The sequence below is a fragment of the Chelonia mydas genome, chromosome 4 (genome assembly GCF_015237465.2).
Source record: "Chelonia mydas isolate rCheMyd1 chromosome 4, rCheMyd1.pri.v2, whole genome shotgun sequence".
Taxonomy (NCBI): Eukaryota; Metazoa; Chordata; order Testudines; family Cheloniidae; genus Chelonia; species Chelonia mydas.
The window spans coordinates 41,952,114-41,971,092 of NC_057852.1; the positions used below are offsets into that span (position 1 = coordinate 41,952,114).

The 18,979-nt window shown below is 41.8% G+C and overlaps 1 protein-coding gene and 1 long non-coding RNA gene across 5 annotated transcripts; one reads left to right on the top strand and one right to left on the bottom strand.

Annotated features, from left to right (window-relative positions):
* Positions 1–4,651: 4,651 nt before the first annotated feature.
* On the top strand, positions 4,652–17,179 carry LOC122465510. 3 transcript variants are annotated; one of them, XR_006290426.1, is made up of 5 exons: positions 4,659–4,777; positions 4,873–4,942; positions 12,928–12,991; positions 13,653–13,756; positions 14,602–15,152. It is a non-coding gene; the product is annotated as an uncharacterized LOC122465510 (long non-coding RNA). The 3 variants fall into 3 exon arrangements; XR_006290425.1 differs by lacking the exon at positions 14,602–15,152 and adding an exon at positions 17,050–17,179 and having other exon boundaries at positions 4,652–4,942; XR_006290424.1 differs by having other exon boundaries at positions 4,659–4,942; positions 14,602–15,154.
* Positions 7,685–18,943, bottom strand: LOC102931216 (caltractin). Of its 2 annotated transcripts, none has more exons than XM_037897160.2 (5): positions 18,769–18,943; positions 16,051–16,206; positions 13,239–13,367; positions 13,009–13,146; positions 7,685–9,647 (listed from the first exon to the last, which is right to left on the bottom strand). In XM_037897160.2, the coding sequence occupies exons 1-5, from the start codon at positions 18,769–18,771 to the stop codon at positions 9,558–9,560; spliced, it is 516 nt and encodes a 171-aa protein (XP_037753088.1). In that variant the 5' UTR covers positions 18,772–18,943; the 3' UTR covers positions 7,685–9,557. The 2 variants fall into 2 exon arrangements, with proteins under 2 accessions (XP_037753088.1, XP_043401435.1); XM_043545500.1 differs by lacking the exon at positions 18,769–18,943 and adding an exon at positions 17,067–17,191.
* Positions 18,944–18,979: the final 36 nt, after the last annotated feature.

Genomic DNA, 18,979 nt, shown 5'->3' on the forward strand with positions numbered 1-18,979 from the left:
TTTTCTATCAATTCTTTATCCTCTTACAGAAATAAATGGGAGGGGTTGTACATCACTCCTTTAATGTGAAAACCGGGGAACAAGTCTGACAACTGATCTTGTTGTAGAATCCACAGTGAATTCCAAGAGTTTGGTGGGGAAATGAGTGAACAGAGATAAAGTAATTGCCTTCTGTTCGTAGTAAGACCATATGTTTACTTCTGATAGATGACCTCCAATTCCCTAATATCCAGTATGCAGTAAGTACCTTTCTGCCTTGACTATCAGCTCTGGCTGCACCATAAGCACTTAAAAAACTGAAGTTGTTCTCAAGTTTCCTACCATTATTGCCTGACCTTAAAGCTATTCACTAAGCAGGAAAGTGAAGCTAAGAGGGCAGGCAACTCAACAACTTTATATTGTGGGATATCCTCCTAATGGTTAAGTCAGAGTTTACCCTTTTCCACCGGATGGATAGTATGTTTGGTTGCCTATGCCAGAAGGCATCATAAGATGCCTGCTGATTAATTTATACAGGAATGTGTTTGTGGGTATTTGTCATGTCCTCAACTATTTGGTTCCATGTTTTTAAGTGCATGAGTTTTGTAAACATGATAGGAAACTATGGCTTGTTTTTGTTAACACCCTTTATTCGCTTTTGAAACTGTTTATGAAATTTCTTGGGTTTGTATTTTTACATCTTTTGTGTGTGTGTAGTTAAATAAACCTTTAAAAATTAAATACAAAATAATCTAGTGATTTTCTCCATATTAAGTTGAGTGAGAAGAACTGCCCATGCTGCTAGCTGGAAACGAAAGTCAGCATTCCTCTGGTAGTTTTAAAATTGTTGGGTTTTTGTGAGGGAGCGGGGGGGAGAATGTCAGCAAAAATGTGCTGTCAATGAGCAATATCTCACTCCAGTATGTTTGCAAAGATTGAGAACAGCAGTAGTTGATTAGGTGATTGTATACTAATAATACATTACCCCACCATCTTTGCTTTAATCATGGAACAATTTCATTCAAGACATATTTTCATTGAAGAAAATACATTTGACCAGTTTTTTCCATTTCTCCATCAGTTTCAGTGATGGAGAATTGTGTCTAATTATCAGATGGCGGCAGTTTCTTAAACATGTTACTATTTCTGCCCTTGAACCCTGCCGGTTGCATGAGCCAATGTCAAAATTTACCTGTTGACATTTCCTGTACATGAATTAAACAGTGAGGCTGCCTGGCAGTAGCCAGTGAATTGTACTCATGTTTCAAATATTATTATGTAATGTGGTTTCACTCGAAAGATTGAGGGATAAAGTTAGCTTACAAAAAATTAAATAAGCTATTTATATATTTTAATAGCAAGTGTCCAGTCAATTTATTCCAAGTTTTTAAGATCAAATTCTAGATGTCAGTAATACTCTGTTCTAAAAATTTGAACGCATGTAATTTTTTTTTCTGCCCACCCCTACCTGCTTTTAGAATGACAAAGATGACTAAAATTAGCCTTAACTAAGGAGAGGCTATTATCTCTCCAGACTAAACTACATACCTGCAATGTCATAAATAGAACCTGCTCCCACAATTCTAAGAGCACAGACTCCTGCCTAGTTGAACTAGAGCAACTGATACTGAAGGACCCTCGTGCTTTTGAGGCTACGGATGAGTCAATAGAAGACAACATGCTCAAACATTTATATAGGACTTGATCCTCCACTCCATGCATCTTCTGTAGGCATAGCCAACTGAAATGTAACGACAAAAAGGGTGTCAAACATTACGTGTTGAGAATGCAAGCCTTTTATACCCACTTTGTACAGGGGTAGATAATTACAGAAGGTGAAGGTGAAGGCCAGTAAAGAATCAGGCTTGCTTTCTGCTCCTACTACAGCTGATCGCAAAACTCCCATTGACACCAGCTGGAGCATGATTAGATTCAATAGTGTCCAAAACAAACTTAATCACTGTGCTTAAGGAGCCATATAATATTATTAATCCCTTTTCTCTAAATACAGTTGATGCAGAACTTGATAAGGAGATTTAACCACCTAGAAAGCCTGAAGGAATAGTAACCCATTTTACATTTCCCAAGTTAGAGGAAGACAATTAGGCAAAAGTCAATTTCAAAGCAAGCTAAACTTTAAATGGCTTGAAACTTATTTTGTACAAAATTGTCTCTCCTCTTCCCCTAAAGGTAGGCTAGACATTTTTCTGTGACAAATCAATGTTCAAAACTAAAACAGCTGGAAGCTATTTGCAATCTAAAGTATGAAGAGGCTGTTGCCTCTCAATAGCACTTTACATTTGACAGATATCTAGATATTAATCAAATAGTTTCTTTTTTAAAAATGAATTCCTGACATGTACATTATCCAAACACAAATACTCAGTGAAAACCTGATCCCACTGAAGTCCATGGGAGTTTTGCCACTGACTTCAGTGTGGCCAGAATTTCTTTCAAATCATACAGAAATGCAAGTTAAAGAAGAACTCCGTAATACATTGAAAGTATTTCAGGCAGAACCACAATACTACAGTGTCATTTGCTGCTATAGATGCTGAAGGATTAGTCACATTCAAACAACACAGTTGACCATGAGTGTAGAATGTCCCTGAAGTAGAGTTGCAATTTGTATTGTAGTGAAAGAACATAACACTCTTGTTCTATTAGTTGCCAACCTATTGTGGAGAGCTTTAAATTAGTTTAAAAGGGGAGAAGTGACCTTAACCAAGGGTTAGATGTTGGGGGTAGGGGGAGACAAGGAAAATTACAACAGAGTCATAGGAGCAACAAGAGGAAAATCTGTGGAGGAATCTGCTCAACATCTTTGATGTCTACACACAAATGCAAGGAGTATGGGGAATAAACGGGAAGGACGGGGCATAAGCTAAATTATGACGTAATTGGCATTACAGAATTACTCCTGGGGGAATTTTGCGCCATTGTGCATGCGCAGAATTAATGTCCCCCTCAGATTTCTTTACTCCCCCACAGAAAAATGACTTTCCGACAGGGAAGCAAAGGGAAGCTGTAAGAGCAGTCACGCACCACTCCCTAGCAGCGCAGGCACATTGTTTCAGGCACCCAGAGAAACTAGCGGAGAAGTAAATCACCATGGGGCTGGGAACACCCCAGCCACTAGCTCCACCCTGAGCCAGGATCTGCTGCTAGTCCTGGCTGGGCTGGAGGCGGGAGAAGACGGGACTTCCTCTTCCCCTGCAAAGAGTTGCTGGGGCTATCTCAGACCCACCCCCCAGAAACCTCCCCCAAAGCTCAGCATCCTCCCGTTTCCTGCCCCTGTCACTCCTCAGCTGTGGGGGGATGGGTCACTGTACAGGAAGCTGCTCCCTGCATCCACCCAACCCCATGCATCCAGACCTTCCATACCAAGATACCCCTGCCAAGCCTCACATGGTACATCCAGAACGCCCCCTAACCCTCCATACCCAAACCCCACCCCACTGAACCTCAACCCCTGCACCTGGAGCCCCCCCTGCACCCCATCTCTGCACCCAGACCACCCCCTACTGAGCTCCCTGCACTCAAACCCCCACCCTGATGCCCCACTTCCTGCACCACCCTGAGCCCCCACATCCTAACCCTCATGCTACTGACCCCCAACTAGCTTCACCCAGACCCCCACCAAGCCCCACTTCCCCCAGCACTCAACACCCCTGCTGAGACCCCCACACCCAGACCCCTCCGCTGAGCCCCAGCCGTCTTCACCTGGAGGCCCCTGCAGAGTCCCATTGCCCCTGCACCTGGCACCTCCCCAATGAGCCTGTGCAGCCAGATCTCCCACCCCACCTAAACCTCCCCCTCGAGCTGCCTTCACCCCGATTATTCCACACAGACTCCACTCACCCCACATCTAGCTCCCCCCACACTGAGCCCACCACACATGGATCCTGCCTGCCCCACATCTGGTGTGCCTGGAGCAGAGGGGCAGGCCCAGGCCTTGTGCTGCAGCAGGGTCAGCCTCATCGCTGAGTCCCTATCTTGGGGGGGGGGGGGGGGCAGAATGGGGTGCTGCAGAGTGATCTCCCACCTTCACGCAGGCAGTGGCCTGTGCTCCCCACTGCCATGCTGGAGCCTCTGCATTTATTTATTGAGAAATGCAACCTGCAGCATTTTGCAGAATTTTAAAATATTGTGCACAGAATTAAATTTTTTCATGCAGAATGCCCATAGGAGTACAGAATGTGTGTTATGACTAGAATGTTGGTATAGCAGGTTCAGAAAGGTCAAGCACGGTTAAAGAGGGAGGACATGTTGCATTATACATCAAGAATATATACACTTGTTCTGAGATCCAGGACATTGGAGCAGACAAGCTAAAGAGAGTCTCTAGATAAAGGTAAAAGGGGCAAAAACCAGGGGTGACATCATGGTAGGGGGTGTACTAGAGCCCACCAAATCAGGATGGGAAGGTGGATGAGGCATTTCTAGAACAAAATAACAGAAATTTCCAAAACATGAGAGCTGGTAGTTGTACAGATCTGTAGGCCTAGAACCCAGGTCTGCAGAGCGTGGGACAGCTGATCTATGTTGCCATTGTGATGTCATACAGATTAGGCACAGGAACTGCTGCCCAAAGGATCCAGAAAGACAGCACCCTACAGCCTTCTTATTGGCTCATGCTCACTATTTAACCCTGGAGGATCTCCAAGAAGTTGTCTAGGCAATCATGCAGATTTTTGGCTTGCTGTGATTCCAGACCTCACCTCACCTTGCTTTCTGATCTCCAGTCTCCCATTTCAGCTGCCTCTGACCTTGAGTCTTGCCTCCTGATTCCAGCCTGGTAATTACCTCTGATCACTGACCCCAGCTGACTCTGACTCCTGCCTATTGATCCTGTTTATAGTGATTATTCTGATTTCTGCTTACTGACTGCAGCCTTGTGACTTGTGGACACCAACCTAGCTGTGACTGTTAGGCCAGATTGCCTAAGCCCTGGTCCCTTATGGTAAGTAATGGGGGACTTTAACTGCCCAGACAAGTGTTGGAAATGTAATATGGCAAAATACAAAATTTCCAGTAAGTTCTTGGAATGTACTGGGAACAATTTAATTGTTCCAGAAACTGGAAGATGTAAGCAGGGAGCCAGTCATTTTAGATTTGATTCTGACTAACGGAGAGGAATTGGTGGTGATTCTGAAGGCGGAAGACAATTTGAGCAAAAGTGATCGTGAAATGATAAATTAGTAATTCCTAAGAAAAAGGAGTGAGAGCAGAATAATAAAGACAATTAACTTCAAAAAAGGAGACTTTAACAAACTCGGAGAGCTGGTAGGTAAGGGTCCCATGGGAAGAAAATCCAAAGGAAAAAGGAGTTCTGGAAAGCAGGTAATTTCTCAAATAGACAATATTAAAGGCACAACTGCAATCTTTCCTGAAGCAAAGGAAAGAAAGGAACAGTAGTATGAGGCCAATATGGTTCCAGTAGGTGCTCTTTAATGGCCTGAAAAGCAAAAAGTAATGCTACAAAAAGTGGAAATGTGTACAAATTGCTAAGGAAGGGTACAAAAGAATAGCAAAAGCATGTAGGAACAAAATCAGAAAGGCTAAGGCACAAAATGAGTTACCGCTAGCAAGGTACATTAAAGGCAATAAATGTATTAAGAACAAGAGAAATAAGGAAAGTGTAGGTTCTCTACTTGGTGGGGAAGGAGAGCTAATAACTGATGAAATCAAGAAAAATGATGTGTTTATTGCCTATTTTGTTTCAGTCTTCACTAAAAAGGTGAATGGTGACCACCCTCAACACAATTAATATTAACAACAAGGGGGAACACAAGCCAAAATAGGGAAAAAACAGATAAATGTATTCAAGTCAGCAAGGCCTGATGAAATTTATCCTAGGGTACTTAAAGAACTAGCTGAACCAATTTTGGAACTATTACCAGTCATCGCTGAGAACTCCTAGAGAATGGGTGAGGCTCTAGAAGACTGGAGAAGGGCAAACATAACTTATTCTCAAAAAGAGGAACAAAGAGGATCTGGGGAATTAAAAACTAGTCAGCCTAACTTTAATATCTGGAAAGCTCCTGGAACATAAGTACCTGGAAAATAATAGTCCATACTCAAAGAGTAGTTATCAGTAGCTTGCTGTCAGACTGGGAGGGTATATGTACTGGGGCCCTGCAGGGATCACTTCTGGATCTGGTACTATTGAATATTTTTGTTAATAACTTGGATAATGCAGTGGAAGTATAATTATAAAATTTGCAGATGACTCTAAGGTGGGAAGGGTTGCAAACACTTTGGAGGATAGGATTAGAGTTCAAAATGACCTTGACAAACTGGAGAATTGGTCTGAATTCAACAAGATGAAATTCAATAAAAACAAAAGCAAAGTAATTCCTTTAGGAAGGAAAAATCAAATTCAGAACTACAAAATGGGGAACGACTGGTGGGACTGCTGAAAAGGATCTGGGGTTATAATTGACTCATATTCAATTTGTGATCCATGTGATGCAGCTGCAAAAAAGGCTACTGTCATTCTGGGGTGTATTAACAGGGATGTCGTATGTAAGACATGGAGTTAATTGTCCTGCTCTACTCAGCACTGGCAACGCCTCAGCTGGAGTACTGTGTCCAGTTCTAGGCTCCACATTTAAGGAAAGATGGGGAAAAATTGGAGAGAGTCCAGAGGAGAGCAACAAAAATGACAAAAGTTTTAGAAAACCTGATATATTAGGAAAGGTTACAAACCTGGACATATCTGGCTTTGAGAAAAGACTGAAGTGGGACATAACAGTCTGCAGATATGTTAAGGGCTACTATAAAGCGGACCGCAATCAATTGTTCTCCATGTCCTACTGCAGCAAGAGTGATTTAAGTTAGAAATTAGGAAAAACTTTCTAATTCTAAGTTCTCGACTAGGCTTCCATGGTGGTTGTGGAATCCCATTAACTGGAGGTTTTTAAGAACAGGCTGGATGAACATCTGTTAGGGAGGGTGTAGGTTTACTTGGTTCTGGCCACAATGCAGGAGCTTGGATTTGATGATGTCTTGAGATCCGTTCTAGCCCTACATTCACTAGAAGTAAGATCTACTCCAATTCAAAAAACTGCCCAAAACTTCAGATTGCCCACATGCTCAGGGTTCAACTGATAGCCATATTTGGGGTCGGGAAGGAATTTTCCTCCAGGGCAAATTGGAAGAGGCCCTGGGGGATTTTCGCCTTCCTCTGTAGCATGGGGCACGGGTCACTTGCTGGAGGATTCTCTGCACCTTGAAGTCTTTAAACCATGATTTGAGGACTTCAATAGCTCAGACATAGATGAGAAGATTTTTGCAGGAGCGGGTGGGTGAGATTCTGTGGCCTGCATTGTGCAGGAGGTCAGACTAGATGATCATAAGGGTCCCTTCTGACCTTAATATCTATGAGTCTATGAGACTGAAGAGGTTAATTAACAAGCTCGTCACTTTAGCCAAGCTACAAGGTTTCAGCATGAATAAGTAAATCTATATATGTTTTTCCTAGCTTCAGAATCAATCTATGTTTCACTGTGAGTAATGTGATTAGGGCAGGAAGAAACTAAATGCATCACAGGTAAACAAGAGTCATTACCCTTTTCCTGTTGCAACATTCAAAAACTGTACAGTCACTCTAACAAGTTCTGGGATTCCCCCAGTCTTCTAGAGGCTGAAATTTCCCTTTTTGAATAGAACTGCTTAGTGTAAGAAACTTTTAATCAGCATGCCAGGGAAAAAAGTTTTATTTGACAGAATATTTAGAGGTTATGCATTTCTCTTTTGGAAAGTGTTATAAAATACAGAATTAAGTTTGTCCAGAATTGCTGTACACACAAATCAAAACAGTGATATTTAGATAGTACATTCAATTTCCTGAACTCAACTCCACAAGTAGTATAGTTGCAAAACTGTTTTATTTCACTTTATACAAAGTTGAACCATGTATTTTTAAAAAAGCTTACAGTGCCATAGGTCACATCTACTGCAGTAGAAAAAGGTAACATTGACTTGATACAAATTAATGGTCTAGTTCATATATGCTCAATTCAATACACAGGGCCATCCATGGATTTGAGCCCACCTCTATATAAGCTAAGTGTGGCTCAGCTTATACAGAGGAAGATCAGTACAGAGCCCGAAGCCAGAATGATTCTAACAAAACATATCAGCTCTGCATCTGCAAATCAAGAGTTCACATAAACTAACTCTCCCCACTTCCTTAGCTGGGACTAGGTCTCCCCTGCTGGGGCCTTGCAGCTGAAAAGCAACTGCAAGTGTTACACTCCCCCTTCTGAACTCCATTTAGGAGCTGTAATCAAGAGAGACAGTTTAGGTTGTATGGCCTCCTTACAACTCTTCATTTGGTTGTCTGACAGTGAATCAAGGATGATAATTCCCTCTGGATTATGTCCTTAGATGACATGTTAAGCCTTGCTGCCATATGCTTGTGTGCAGAAAGGAAATGTTGAGAAGCACCAGTTAGGCTGAAATTGGCAATACCTGGACATTCTCAAAATGAGGCCGCCTATAAAATAAAAATTAAAAAGCAGCTCCCATATGCATAGAAACCTCTTAATTTGCTAGTTCTTGACATCTGTATAGTATAACAAATTATTTCTCTACTTTCAAGGTGCTATCAGATTGTATGAAAGAGTTGTAAAGTTACTCTTGTGTACACAGCCTGGCCTTCAGTGGTGTCTACAGATGAATTTCACTCCAAGTACTTAAAAGAATAGTAGAAACTCAGTAATGCTTCAGACATCAGTACCTGGGAACAAGACAATGATTATATAGTACAACTTTGATAATCTACACAAAATGAGAGAAACCAAGTTCAGACAAGCCAGATTTCAGACAATCATTGGATTGTGAAATGAAACAACGTCTAGAGATAGCAAGGCATTTGGGATAACAGGAGTTGTACTGTACATGGCTATCTGCTACTACACATACCTGCCACAGGGTCCCAACGCAACCAGCCACAGGAACAATAAAGATGGATATGCAACAGATTTTAGATTCCTTAATGGAAAAAAACATGGTAGCCACCAAACCTGAAAGGCTTACAAGAACAAAAATATTGGCCTTGTGCCTTTGTTTCTTTTGGAAGTATAAACTCAGCCTATAATTTAATTTTAATGCATTAGAAATATCAAAGAAGTCAACTCAGTTCATCTCTAGGTTTGCTGGAGAACATGTTGTATTATCGGCTCTCACATCTTAAATGAAGGGGCATGGGTGTTTCCAACAATGTTCTTTCTCTAAAGTGTTAGTCACTGAACTTACATACATTTAAAAACAAAAACAAAAAACTGAGTAATAGTTTGACTAACTCTACTTCTCAGCTTTCACTCCTGGGATGTCTCATTTCACTAGTTCTTCTGTCACCCACAGTTGTCTAGGCTATATAGACCCTGCATTTTTATCATAAAAAATAAAAGAAACACTATCCAAAAAAGAAAAGAAACAAAAATACATCCCCTTTTAGGCCTTCTTTATATATATTATGAAACATCAAAAAAGGGTGAAAGCTAATATTTTTTTGAAGTCTTTTCCAAGTCACCTTTTAAAACAACCCTAAGGGAAGGCAATAACAAACATTAATATAGGCTTGTCTTCTTCATGATTCTCAGAAACTCTTGCTCATTTACTTCTCCATCTCCATCTCGATCAGCTTCATCAATCATTTCCTGTAAAGAACATTTAAGACTAACAACCAGACTCAATATACAAGACCTTTTATTTACTTTAAAGTAGGGCTGTCAAGCGATTTAAAAAAAAATTAATTGTGATTAATTGCATGATTAAAAAAATTAATCACGCGATTAAACAATAGAACAACATTTAAATATTTTGGATGTTTTCTACATTTTGAAAAATATATTTATTTCAATTACAACCCAGAATACAAAGTGTACAGTGCTCACTTTATATTTATTTTTATTACAAATATTTGCACTGTAAAAAACAAAAGAAATCATATTTTTCAATTAACCTAATACAAGTATTGTAGTGCAATCTCTTTGTCATGGAAGTTGAACTTAAAAATGTAGAATTATGTACAAAAAATAACTGCATTCAAAGATAAAACTATGTAAAACTTTAGCGTCTACAAGTCCACTCAGTCCTACTTCTTGTTCAGCCAATCACTCAGACAAACAAGTTTGTTTACATTTGCAGGAGATAATGCTGCCTGCTTCTTGTTCACAATGTCACCTGAAAGTGAGAAAAGGCATGGCACTGTTGCAGCTGGCGTCCCAAGATAGATATTTACATACCAGATGCGCTAAAGATTCATATGTCCCATTATGCTTTATCCACCATTCCAGAGGATATGCGTCCATACTAACGACAGGCTCTGCTCGATAACAATCCACAGCAATGCAGACCGATGTGTGTTCGTTTTCATAATCTGAGTCAGATGCCACCAGCAGAAGGCTGATTTTCTTTTTTGGTGGTTCAGATTCTGTAGTTTCTGCATCGGAGTGTTTCTCTTTTAAGACTTCTGAAAGCATGCTCCCCACCTCATCCCTCTCAGATTTTGGAAGGCACTTCAGATTCTTAAACCTTGGGTTAAGTGGTATAGCTATGTTTAGAAATCCCACATTGGTACCTGCTTTGCATTTTGTCAAATGTACAGCGAAAGTGTTCTTAAAATGAACATGTGCTGAGTCATCTGAGACTAGTATAGCATGAAATATATTGCAGAATGTGGGTAAAACAGAGCTGGAGACATACAATTCTCCCCCAAAGAGTTCGGTCACAAATTTAATTAATGCATTATTTTTTTAACGAGCTTCATCAGCACGGAAGCATGTCCTCTGGAATGGTGGCCCAAGCACGAAGGGGCATACGAATGTTAGGCATATCTGGAATGTAAATGCCTTGCAATGCTGGCTATAAAAGTCCCATGCAAACGCCTGTTCTCACTTTCTGGTGACGATGTAAATAAGAAGTGGGCAGCATTACCTCCTGTAAATGTAAACAAACTTGCTTGTCTTAGCGATTGGCTGAACAAGAAGTAGGACTGAGTGGACTTGTAGGCTCTAAAGTTTTGCATTGACTTGTTTGAGTGCAGTTATGTAACAAAAAAAAATCTACATTTGTAAGTTGCATTTTCATGATAAAGAGATTGCACTACAATACTTTGTATGAGGTGAACTGAAAAATTTCTTTTATGGTGCAAATATTTGTAATAAAAAATAATATAAAGTGAGCAGTGTATACTTCGTAATCTGTGTTGTAATTGAAATCAATATATTTGAAAATGTAGAAAAATATTGCATTTTGCACTTAACTGTCAACATGTGAATGTCAAGGCTGAACCATTTTATAGGTGTTAAGAGATGAAGGAGGATTTAGGAGTGTGGGAACAGTTTCTGATGCATTGTAATAGGGGGTTCTTTTTGGAGGGAGGAATGGATGATAGAGGCAGTTTTAAAGATTCACTTAGATGCACTGGGAGGAGAATAGGTTTTGGGGTATTTTACCAAGGCAGCTGGTGTGCTCAGAAGTAGCCCCTGGTTGGATACAAAAATGGATAGTAAAGGATGTAGGCTTCCTGAAATTTTTTCCCATTTTAGTGGCAGAGACTATTTGGGGAATGAATTTCGCAAACAAAAGAGTGCATTTCTGGAGTGACAGCATGTTGGTGTTACATGTTAGTAAGCACCAGTCCTCCAGATTGCCCAGGGTTATAAGGCTGACTAGAGCATTCATCCTGCAGTGTTTCAACTTTAACATCTGTTTTTCTGCCAAAGATGTTCCCAGGATTCATAACGGAATAGACAATGCATTGTCTTGATTTCAAGTGGATGGATTTTGGGAGCTGGTGCCAGGAGCCAATAAGGAAACTGAACGGATGATGGTGGTCCCGTGGGACCTTGTCTCATGATGGCTCTTGGGGCAGTACACCGATTGGTAGAGACACTAACATTCAGGGCTTATGACAGAAGCTTTAACAATTTTGTGTAATTACGAGGAGGGACGGCCTCCCTGTGATATGGCCTATTCCAGAGGACCAGATACTTCACTACATGTTTTTTCTGGCAACCCATGGGCTGACATTCTCTACCAGCTCCAGTTGCCTATCGGGCCTTACATTTGCTAGTAGGGCAACGGGTACCCAGATCCTTGTACTAGAATCTTAGTCTGGAGGTTTGTAATGAGATGGTTTCGAGACACAGGCCCTAGGCAGGATCCTTGTTGTCCCATCACTGTTCAGATGCTTAAGGATTTGGTGAAAGTTCTCCAGCAAATATGCAGACATGCATAGAAGGTGGCCTTGTTCAAGGCTGCATTCCTGGTAGCATTTCTTGGAGCTTTTAGAGTCAGTGAACCAGTGACTGGGTTGGTAAGGGATAACTCAAGAAGAGCTTCTGAGTACAGTGATTTACAGTAGGAAGAGAGATCAGATGATGTTGAAAACAGATGGGGAGAGAGAGGGCAACATGAGTCTTTCATGCTACGGGAGGGGGATGACGTAAGGATTTGTCTGGTAGGGTCATTAAGGACTTACGTAGCCTTGAGACAGGTGGGGAGGAGCCCCTCTTTATGTATGATGATGGAAGATCCCTCACATCCAACCAATTTGTTACCATTTTAAGAAAATGGCTTATAATGTCCCTTACAAAAGGGACACAGTTATCAGATAAAATGGATTAGAAGAGAATTTAGAGGAAAGTTGGAGAAGTGGGGTTTGGGGAACCTAAAATCTGGTACAGCAGGGAGCTAACCCCTGTTTCTTTTCAGCCCCCTTCAACTTTATACGAGGTGAGGGCTGTGGGGTCCCAGCAACTGGCTGGCTGGGACTAGGTTGGATGGAGAAGGGCTTGACGGCAGCCTCCGAGATAAGTGGAAACAATTACGAAAATAATGACCCACACTGTGTGATTTATTGCTCAGATATTTTAGGTGAATAAAGTTGTGGCCTAATTAAAACATATCTATTGCCTCCTGTCTTTCTTTCAGAGTAACCTGACATTATGCCTGACAGAGCTAAAGGACTGGCCCAAAGTTTGTTGGGAAATTATTGGTAAGGTCAGAATTTACCTGCAATTCTTCATCTGTTAAATTCTCTCCTAGCTCCTTGGCAACTCTCTTCAAATTTTTGAAAGAAATCTTTCCTGTCCCATCATCATCAAATAATCTGAAGGCTTTCAAGATTTCTTCTTTTGAATCTTTCTCATTCTAAAATGAAATCAAGAAAAAATAAAAACCCATTGTTTAAATGTCCTCATTCATTTATCGCATTTGATTTTTCAGACGAAGTAGATGATTACCATTTTTTGGGTCATCATGGCCAAAAAGTCTTCAAATTCAATGGTGCCACTTCCTTCTTTGTCGATATCTGTGATCATTTTTTTAACTTCTTCTTTCTTTGGCTCAAAGCCTAGTGCACGCATTGCTACCTGTAACACAGAGCAATTCAGTTAACATACGTATACAACAAGATGCCACTAGAATTATACCTAAACCATTTGCATTAAGCAGTGTTTCAGTTCTTTTCCTCAAACTGCAACTATAACTTAAAGCATATAAATCACAAAGAAATTCTTATCTACATTTCTCATCCTTTTGGTAATGGCATTTTTCTTCTGGAGTTGAGTAGTTTTTTGTGACTGTAACACTCACCGCTCTAACAAAAACAACATAAATTTCTTACCTTGAAAATCAATATGTAAGTTATTTTACAGATGAACTGAATTGCTGAACTGGGACTTCAGTGAGAACAAGAGACCTGCAGAGACTCAATCCTACTCCTATTGAACTGTACGGCAAAACTCCCACTAATGTCAAGGTAAGCTACTATTCTACTTATTGATATATAAACAGTTAAAAGGAATCCCCATTCCTAGCTCTAGGGACTTTTGATATTTATTTAAAGAGAAAAAACAAACAAACCCAGACATGTAACAACAATTGGGTATTTAAGGTCCTTTAAAATCAGTCAGCGTGACAGTCAGAAAACCCCCGCCATTTACAGGCCACAAACAAAATACAAAACATAACTTTACAAACGTGATATTTAGACTGTCATAGATGGAGTGAACATGAAGGTATTTTTAAAATTAAATTTTGTACCTGCAGTCTTTCAGCACCTTAGAACTATGCTTGCTGCTACTCAAAAAAATTATTTATATAGCATCAGCGTGCTAGTTGCCTGAAGCAAATTTAATTTAGAAAGATTACGTTCAGTTTCAAAAATACTTGGATTGGAGTGGATTTTGGGTATAAACACTCATTCTTTCTGAGGTTCAGGTAAAGGAAATAATTAGTGCTGGTTGGACATTCTGACAGAATGTTTTTCCGTCAGAAAATGCCAGTTAACCAAAAGTAAAACATTCTGTGGAAAAGTGGTGCCTCTGATGAAAATTTGTTTTGAAATGAAAATTGAAAAAAGCATTTCAATAAGGTTGAGACGTACCATTGCAACCTTTTCCAAACAGAACATTTCTGATTTTCCATTTTAAAACTATTTTGTTTCAAAATGTTTTTATCTTGTATACCAAAATATAAAAGGAATGTTGAAACTAGAATGAAGCATTTAAGTTTTGTCAAAATGAAATATTTCGATCAACCAAAAATTTGTTTCCTGGATTTCAGATCAAGGAAAATTCGTATTACTTTTTCTGTCCATTTCAGAATGGAAGACGTTTCAGAGTCATGAAACTCCTCCCAAATTGAAAAATCCAGTTCCCAAACAGCTCTAGAAATCATGAATGCATGTGATGTATTGAATTATTTTACCTAAAACATATTGCAAATTTCTGTTATCTTAGAAGCTGTTAAATTTATTGGTTCTAAAATTAACTTTTACATATTATCAATATTAATTAGACCAGCCAGACTGTGCTGACAAGGATTAGTGTTTAAAGTCACTGAAGTCAACAGGAGCTGAGAGTAACTCAGCACATCTGAAAATCCAGCCTGAGATTTCTCCAGTTGGGCACCAGGGCTAGATTAATGCAAGGGTTGTAGGGGCTACAGCCCAGGCCCTCAGGCAAAGGGGGACCCCGCAAAAATAAATCCATAATTGTATACAATTCAGTGGTCACCTACCCGTCGATCACGATCGACTGATCCTGGAGCCTCTCCCAGTCGATCGCGATCTCCAGGCCGCTAAAAGTCCAGCGGCACAGCAGGGCTCAGGCAGGCTGCCTGCCTGCATGCCATGGCCCCATGCCGCTCCCAGAAGCGGCCAGCTGCTGGCACGTCTCTGTGGCCCCTGGAGGGCGGGGGAGAGGCACCTCTGCGTGCTGTCCCTGCCCACAGCACTGTCCCTGCAGCTCCCATTGGCTGGTTCCTGGCCAATAGGAGCTGCCGGGGGGCACTTGTGGGCAGCGCATGGAGACACGCTGTCCCCTTCCCCCCAAGGGCACGCAGAGATGTGACAGCAGCCAGCCGCTTCTGGGAGCTGCGTGGGGCCACAGCATGCATGCAGGCAGCCTGCCCGAACCCTGCTGCACCACTGGCCGGGAGCCGCCTGTGGTAAGCGCCTCCCTGCCGGAGCCTGCACCTCACACCCCCTCGGGCACTCCAATCCCCTGCCCTAGGTCAGAATCCCCTCCTGCACCAACCTCTCTCCCAGAGCCCACACCCCTCACCCTCTCCTGCACCCCAACACTCTGCCCCAGCCTGGAGCTCCCTCTTGCACCCAAACTCCTTCCCAGAAAGAAACTAATAACAGCTGTTCTAAGGTAAGAAGTAGGCTATTTTGAATTAACTTAACTATGTTCTACATGTTTTAAGACTGAAATGTAACCACAGAACAGCTTTGTTAATTAAAAGGCAAGTTTAGTATAGCGTTAATAGCCTCGATGCCATAATTGTGATCATTTCGTTTTAAATTAGAGAGACTTGTATACAGGTGCCTCAAAAAATCTAATAGCCCTTGGCCCCAGGAGAGTTAATCCAGCCCTGTTGGGCACCCAAGCATTGGTTTACATTTTGTAAGATTTAGCTCTCCGAAAACAAGCCATTTCATATATTATTTGTGACTGACAATGCCAGCCTACAACTGAGTTTGGACACTGGTGAATAGAGCAGGTCAACAGCTACAACTTTGAAAATAAACATAGAAAAAGTTAAAACCTTCAGTTCTTTTACATCAATGCTTCCAGATCCATCAGTATCAAACAAATCAAAAGCTTCTCTGATCTCCTGCTTTTGTTCTTCAGTTAGTTCTGGTTTCAATCCACTTTTCTTCCGCTGGGAAGCACCCAAGCCAGCTTTTCTGTAGTTAGATGCCTTCAATAAATGGATGAAAGACAAAAGTTGGTAAAGACCCATTTCAAAAAAACAAACCAAAAAATACTCCGCAATAGTAGAACAAAGAGCACATCTGTTGCTGCAACTAGTAGATGTTGGCTCAGTTCTGGCCAGCACCCAGAATCCTTTTGCTCGGACTATCAGGAACCACCCCAAAGAGAAAGTGGTGAGCTTTAGGCAGCATGGGATAAACACACTAGCTAGATGTTTCTGCCAGAATAATCACCAGTTAAATAATTAACACTCTTTACACAAACTGTCATCTTTCAGTGGCAGTGTTAACACACCACTTAGATGACTGAAGATGTTTACATTTCTTGACTACTGCTTCAGTCTGTCTGCAGACAGCCTGGCATATATTTAACCTTGAAAACATTAAGAGAAATCTATCTTCACAACCATAATTGTTAGCACTATAGGCTTCAACTCTGAGCATGACTCAAGAGTACCTCAATACTTGTGTTCAGCACAGAAATGGGAGTGCTTATTCTGGGATTATCTGGGGCTCTCCCTTGCCCCTGGTTAAACTAGAGCAGCTTCTGAGCTGCTGTAACTTGTACTCTGTGGCCCAGGGTGCCCATTAAAGCAGAAACCAGAAAATGGCAAGTATAGTGCCCAGCTCTAATACACCCCTAAGTCACTGGCAGTCAGAGAGAGGAAAGGGGACTGGCTATGTAGGAGCCACTTATGCAGGGTGTATTCCCCAAGTCCCTATTACATTGCCAGAGTAGTGTAAAGGGGACATATTTCAATGGAGAATTGCATTCCTTCCCCCTCCTTTTTTTTTTTTTTTTTTTTTTTTTTTTTTTTTTTAATTTAAAGCCTAGAATCTGGAGTACAATTCTGCAACAGGAATGGCAACTTCCACCGCATCTCTGAACACAAGAGGCTTCAGACTGTCTTCAGTGCTGGTTCTTGACTCTGCCTGGGTTCACATGAAGACAGTATTCTTCAAAAGTTCAAACTTTATGGGTGAGAAAAGTGAATAAAAAGTTATTACAAGGGAAGTCTAATTTTGCACTTAATAGGAAAAGTTTCTTACCTATAGTAAGAAATTAGACTTTTCAGGCCCTGTCCTAACTTTTTGCCAGTAGGAATGCCACTAAGGTAACTAACATTTTTTTTTTTAGATTCTATTTTGGGTTGGAATTTTATTTTTAACGTGACTCGTCCATGCCAGGTTAGCTTAGGAACCCATTACTCCAGCAAATCTCTCTCACATTTCATTCCATTAACACAGCTGCTCCAGATTTTTAATATTTAAAAAGCCCTAAGATATATCACATTTAAGTAATAGAGGGACTCATAGGGAGACTCTCTGATGGAAAAGGAAGGATAAATTGTTATACAGCAGAGGCCCAAACCTTGTGTCTTTCAAACTTTCCATACATCCAGTTGATCAAATGTACACTGCTTATTGTTCTTTCCACACATTTAAAATTTTAACACTGCACAAATTCTTCAGTGCAGATATTTCATTTATATTCTTTTCTTGCCCACACAATTGGTGTATGTGCTAAGTGACAGTCAGACACCAGAACAGGCTAAATTAATTCGGAGAGTCCATTTACCCAGTGTGAGCGGCACTGTGTGTGTTCCCTGCATGTTATCACACCCAAAATTCAAACTGCAGATTTGCCATGTTTGGTATTTTATCTCTATTAGACAAAAGAGTGACATCACTGTCACCCTGAAAAAAGGAATTTTTACCTGTCCTACTGGAATTAAATTTGGGTAGGTTTATTTTAGCATCCTGCAATCTAGTCAAAATCAATAATGCCTCATAACATAAAAAATAAATGGAAGAGGTGGAAAACCTGAACAGACTAGTTTTCCAGGGGCCGCGTGGCAGCTCTTCAAGGTGAGCTCAAGTGTCTTAGCCTCTTGGTGTAGCTCGGAGAAACAACAGAGCTGATTCAGACAGGTGCTTACCAAGGACCGCAGGCCAAAGGAAGTGTGTATGGATTAGTGGTCACAAGGGGATAAGCCACTCTAGGGCATATACAAGCAAATACAGGATACCCTGTAAAGTTGCTGATTTGGGGTCTCCCTATAACAACAAAAAGCAGCACCACACCCACTCCTTGAATCAGCAACACCACAGGCCCAGAATCCTATGCACGCAGCCAGAATCTAGCAGCCTGTCTGACCAGAGCTGAAGAGGGCTCCTATATTAACCCCTTGGCAGGATGTCCACGATTTGATGGTAACCGCTTTAAAAACAAGAGAGCCAGCGCTTAGAGCGAACACCACCCGCATGGCATCTCGTCTGGAACTAGCCCTGCACGTTCCCCCGCCATCGCAGCTTTGCCAAGAGGGCCCAGCACTGGTTGCTGCAGCAGGGCTGGGATCCCACCTAGTCTTCACGCAGGGCGGTGATCCTCGCCACGCTGTGCCACGCTGCCCAGGCCCGGGGGTTGGCAGCTTGTCTCGCTGGGGAAGGGGTCCCGGCGCGCTCGGATGGCGGGGGCAGCTGGGGGCGGATTTACCGCTACCAGGCCAGCCCTGCTAGGGGCGGGGGAGGGGCGCGTGCACACTCACCATCCGGCCCGCAGGGCGCTCGGTGGGGCTGATGCAAACCGGCTCCCCCCCGCCACGGGCTGAGACGGGGCGTCAATTGTTCTGCCACCTGCACACAGCGAGCGCCTCTCCTGGGCCCGGCAGCGCGGCCCGTCCAATGACCAGCGGGAATGCCACCGAAGCCCCGCCCATACCCGGGACCAGTCAGGTGCGACGGGCATTGTGAGGTCAC

Excerpts from the sequence above, each read along its gene's own strand:
- LOC102931216 (XM_037897160.2), bottom strand. Across the intron at positions 13,368-16,050 it reads TTGATGTAAAAGAACTGAAG|GTAGCAATGCGTGCACTAGG; the intron begins GTTTTAACTTTT and ends TCTGTGTTACAG. Across the intron at positions 13,147-13,238 it reads CCATGATGACCCAAAAAATG|AATGAGAAAGATTCAAAAGA; the intron begins GTAATCATCTAC and ends ATTTCATTTTAG.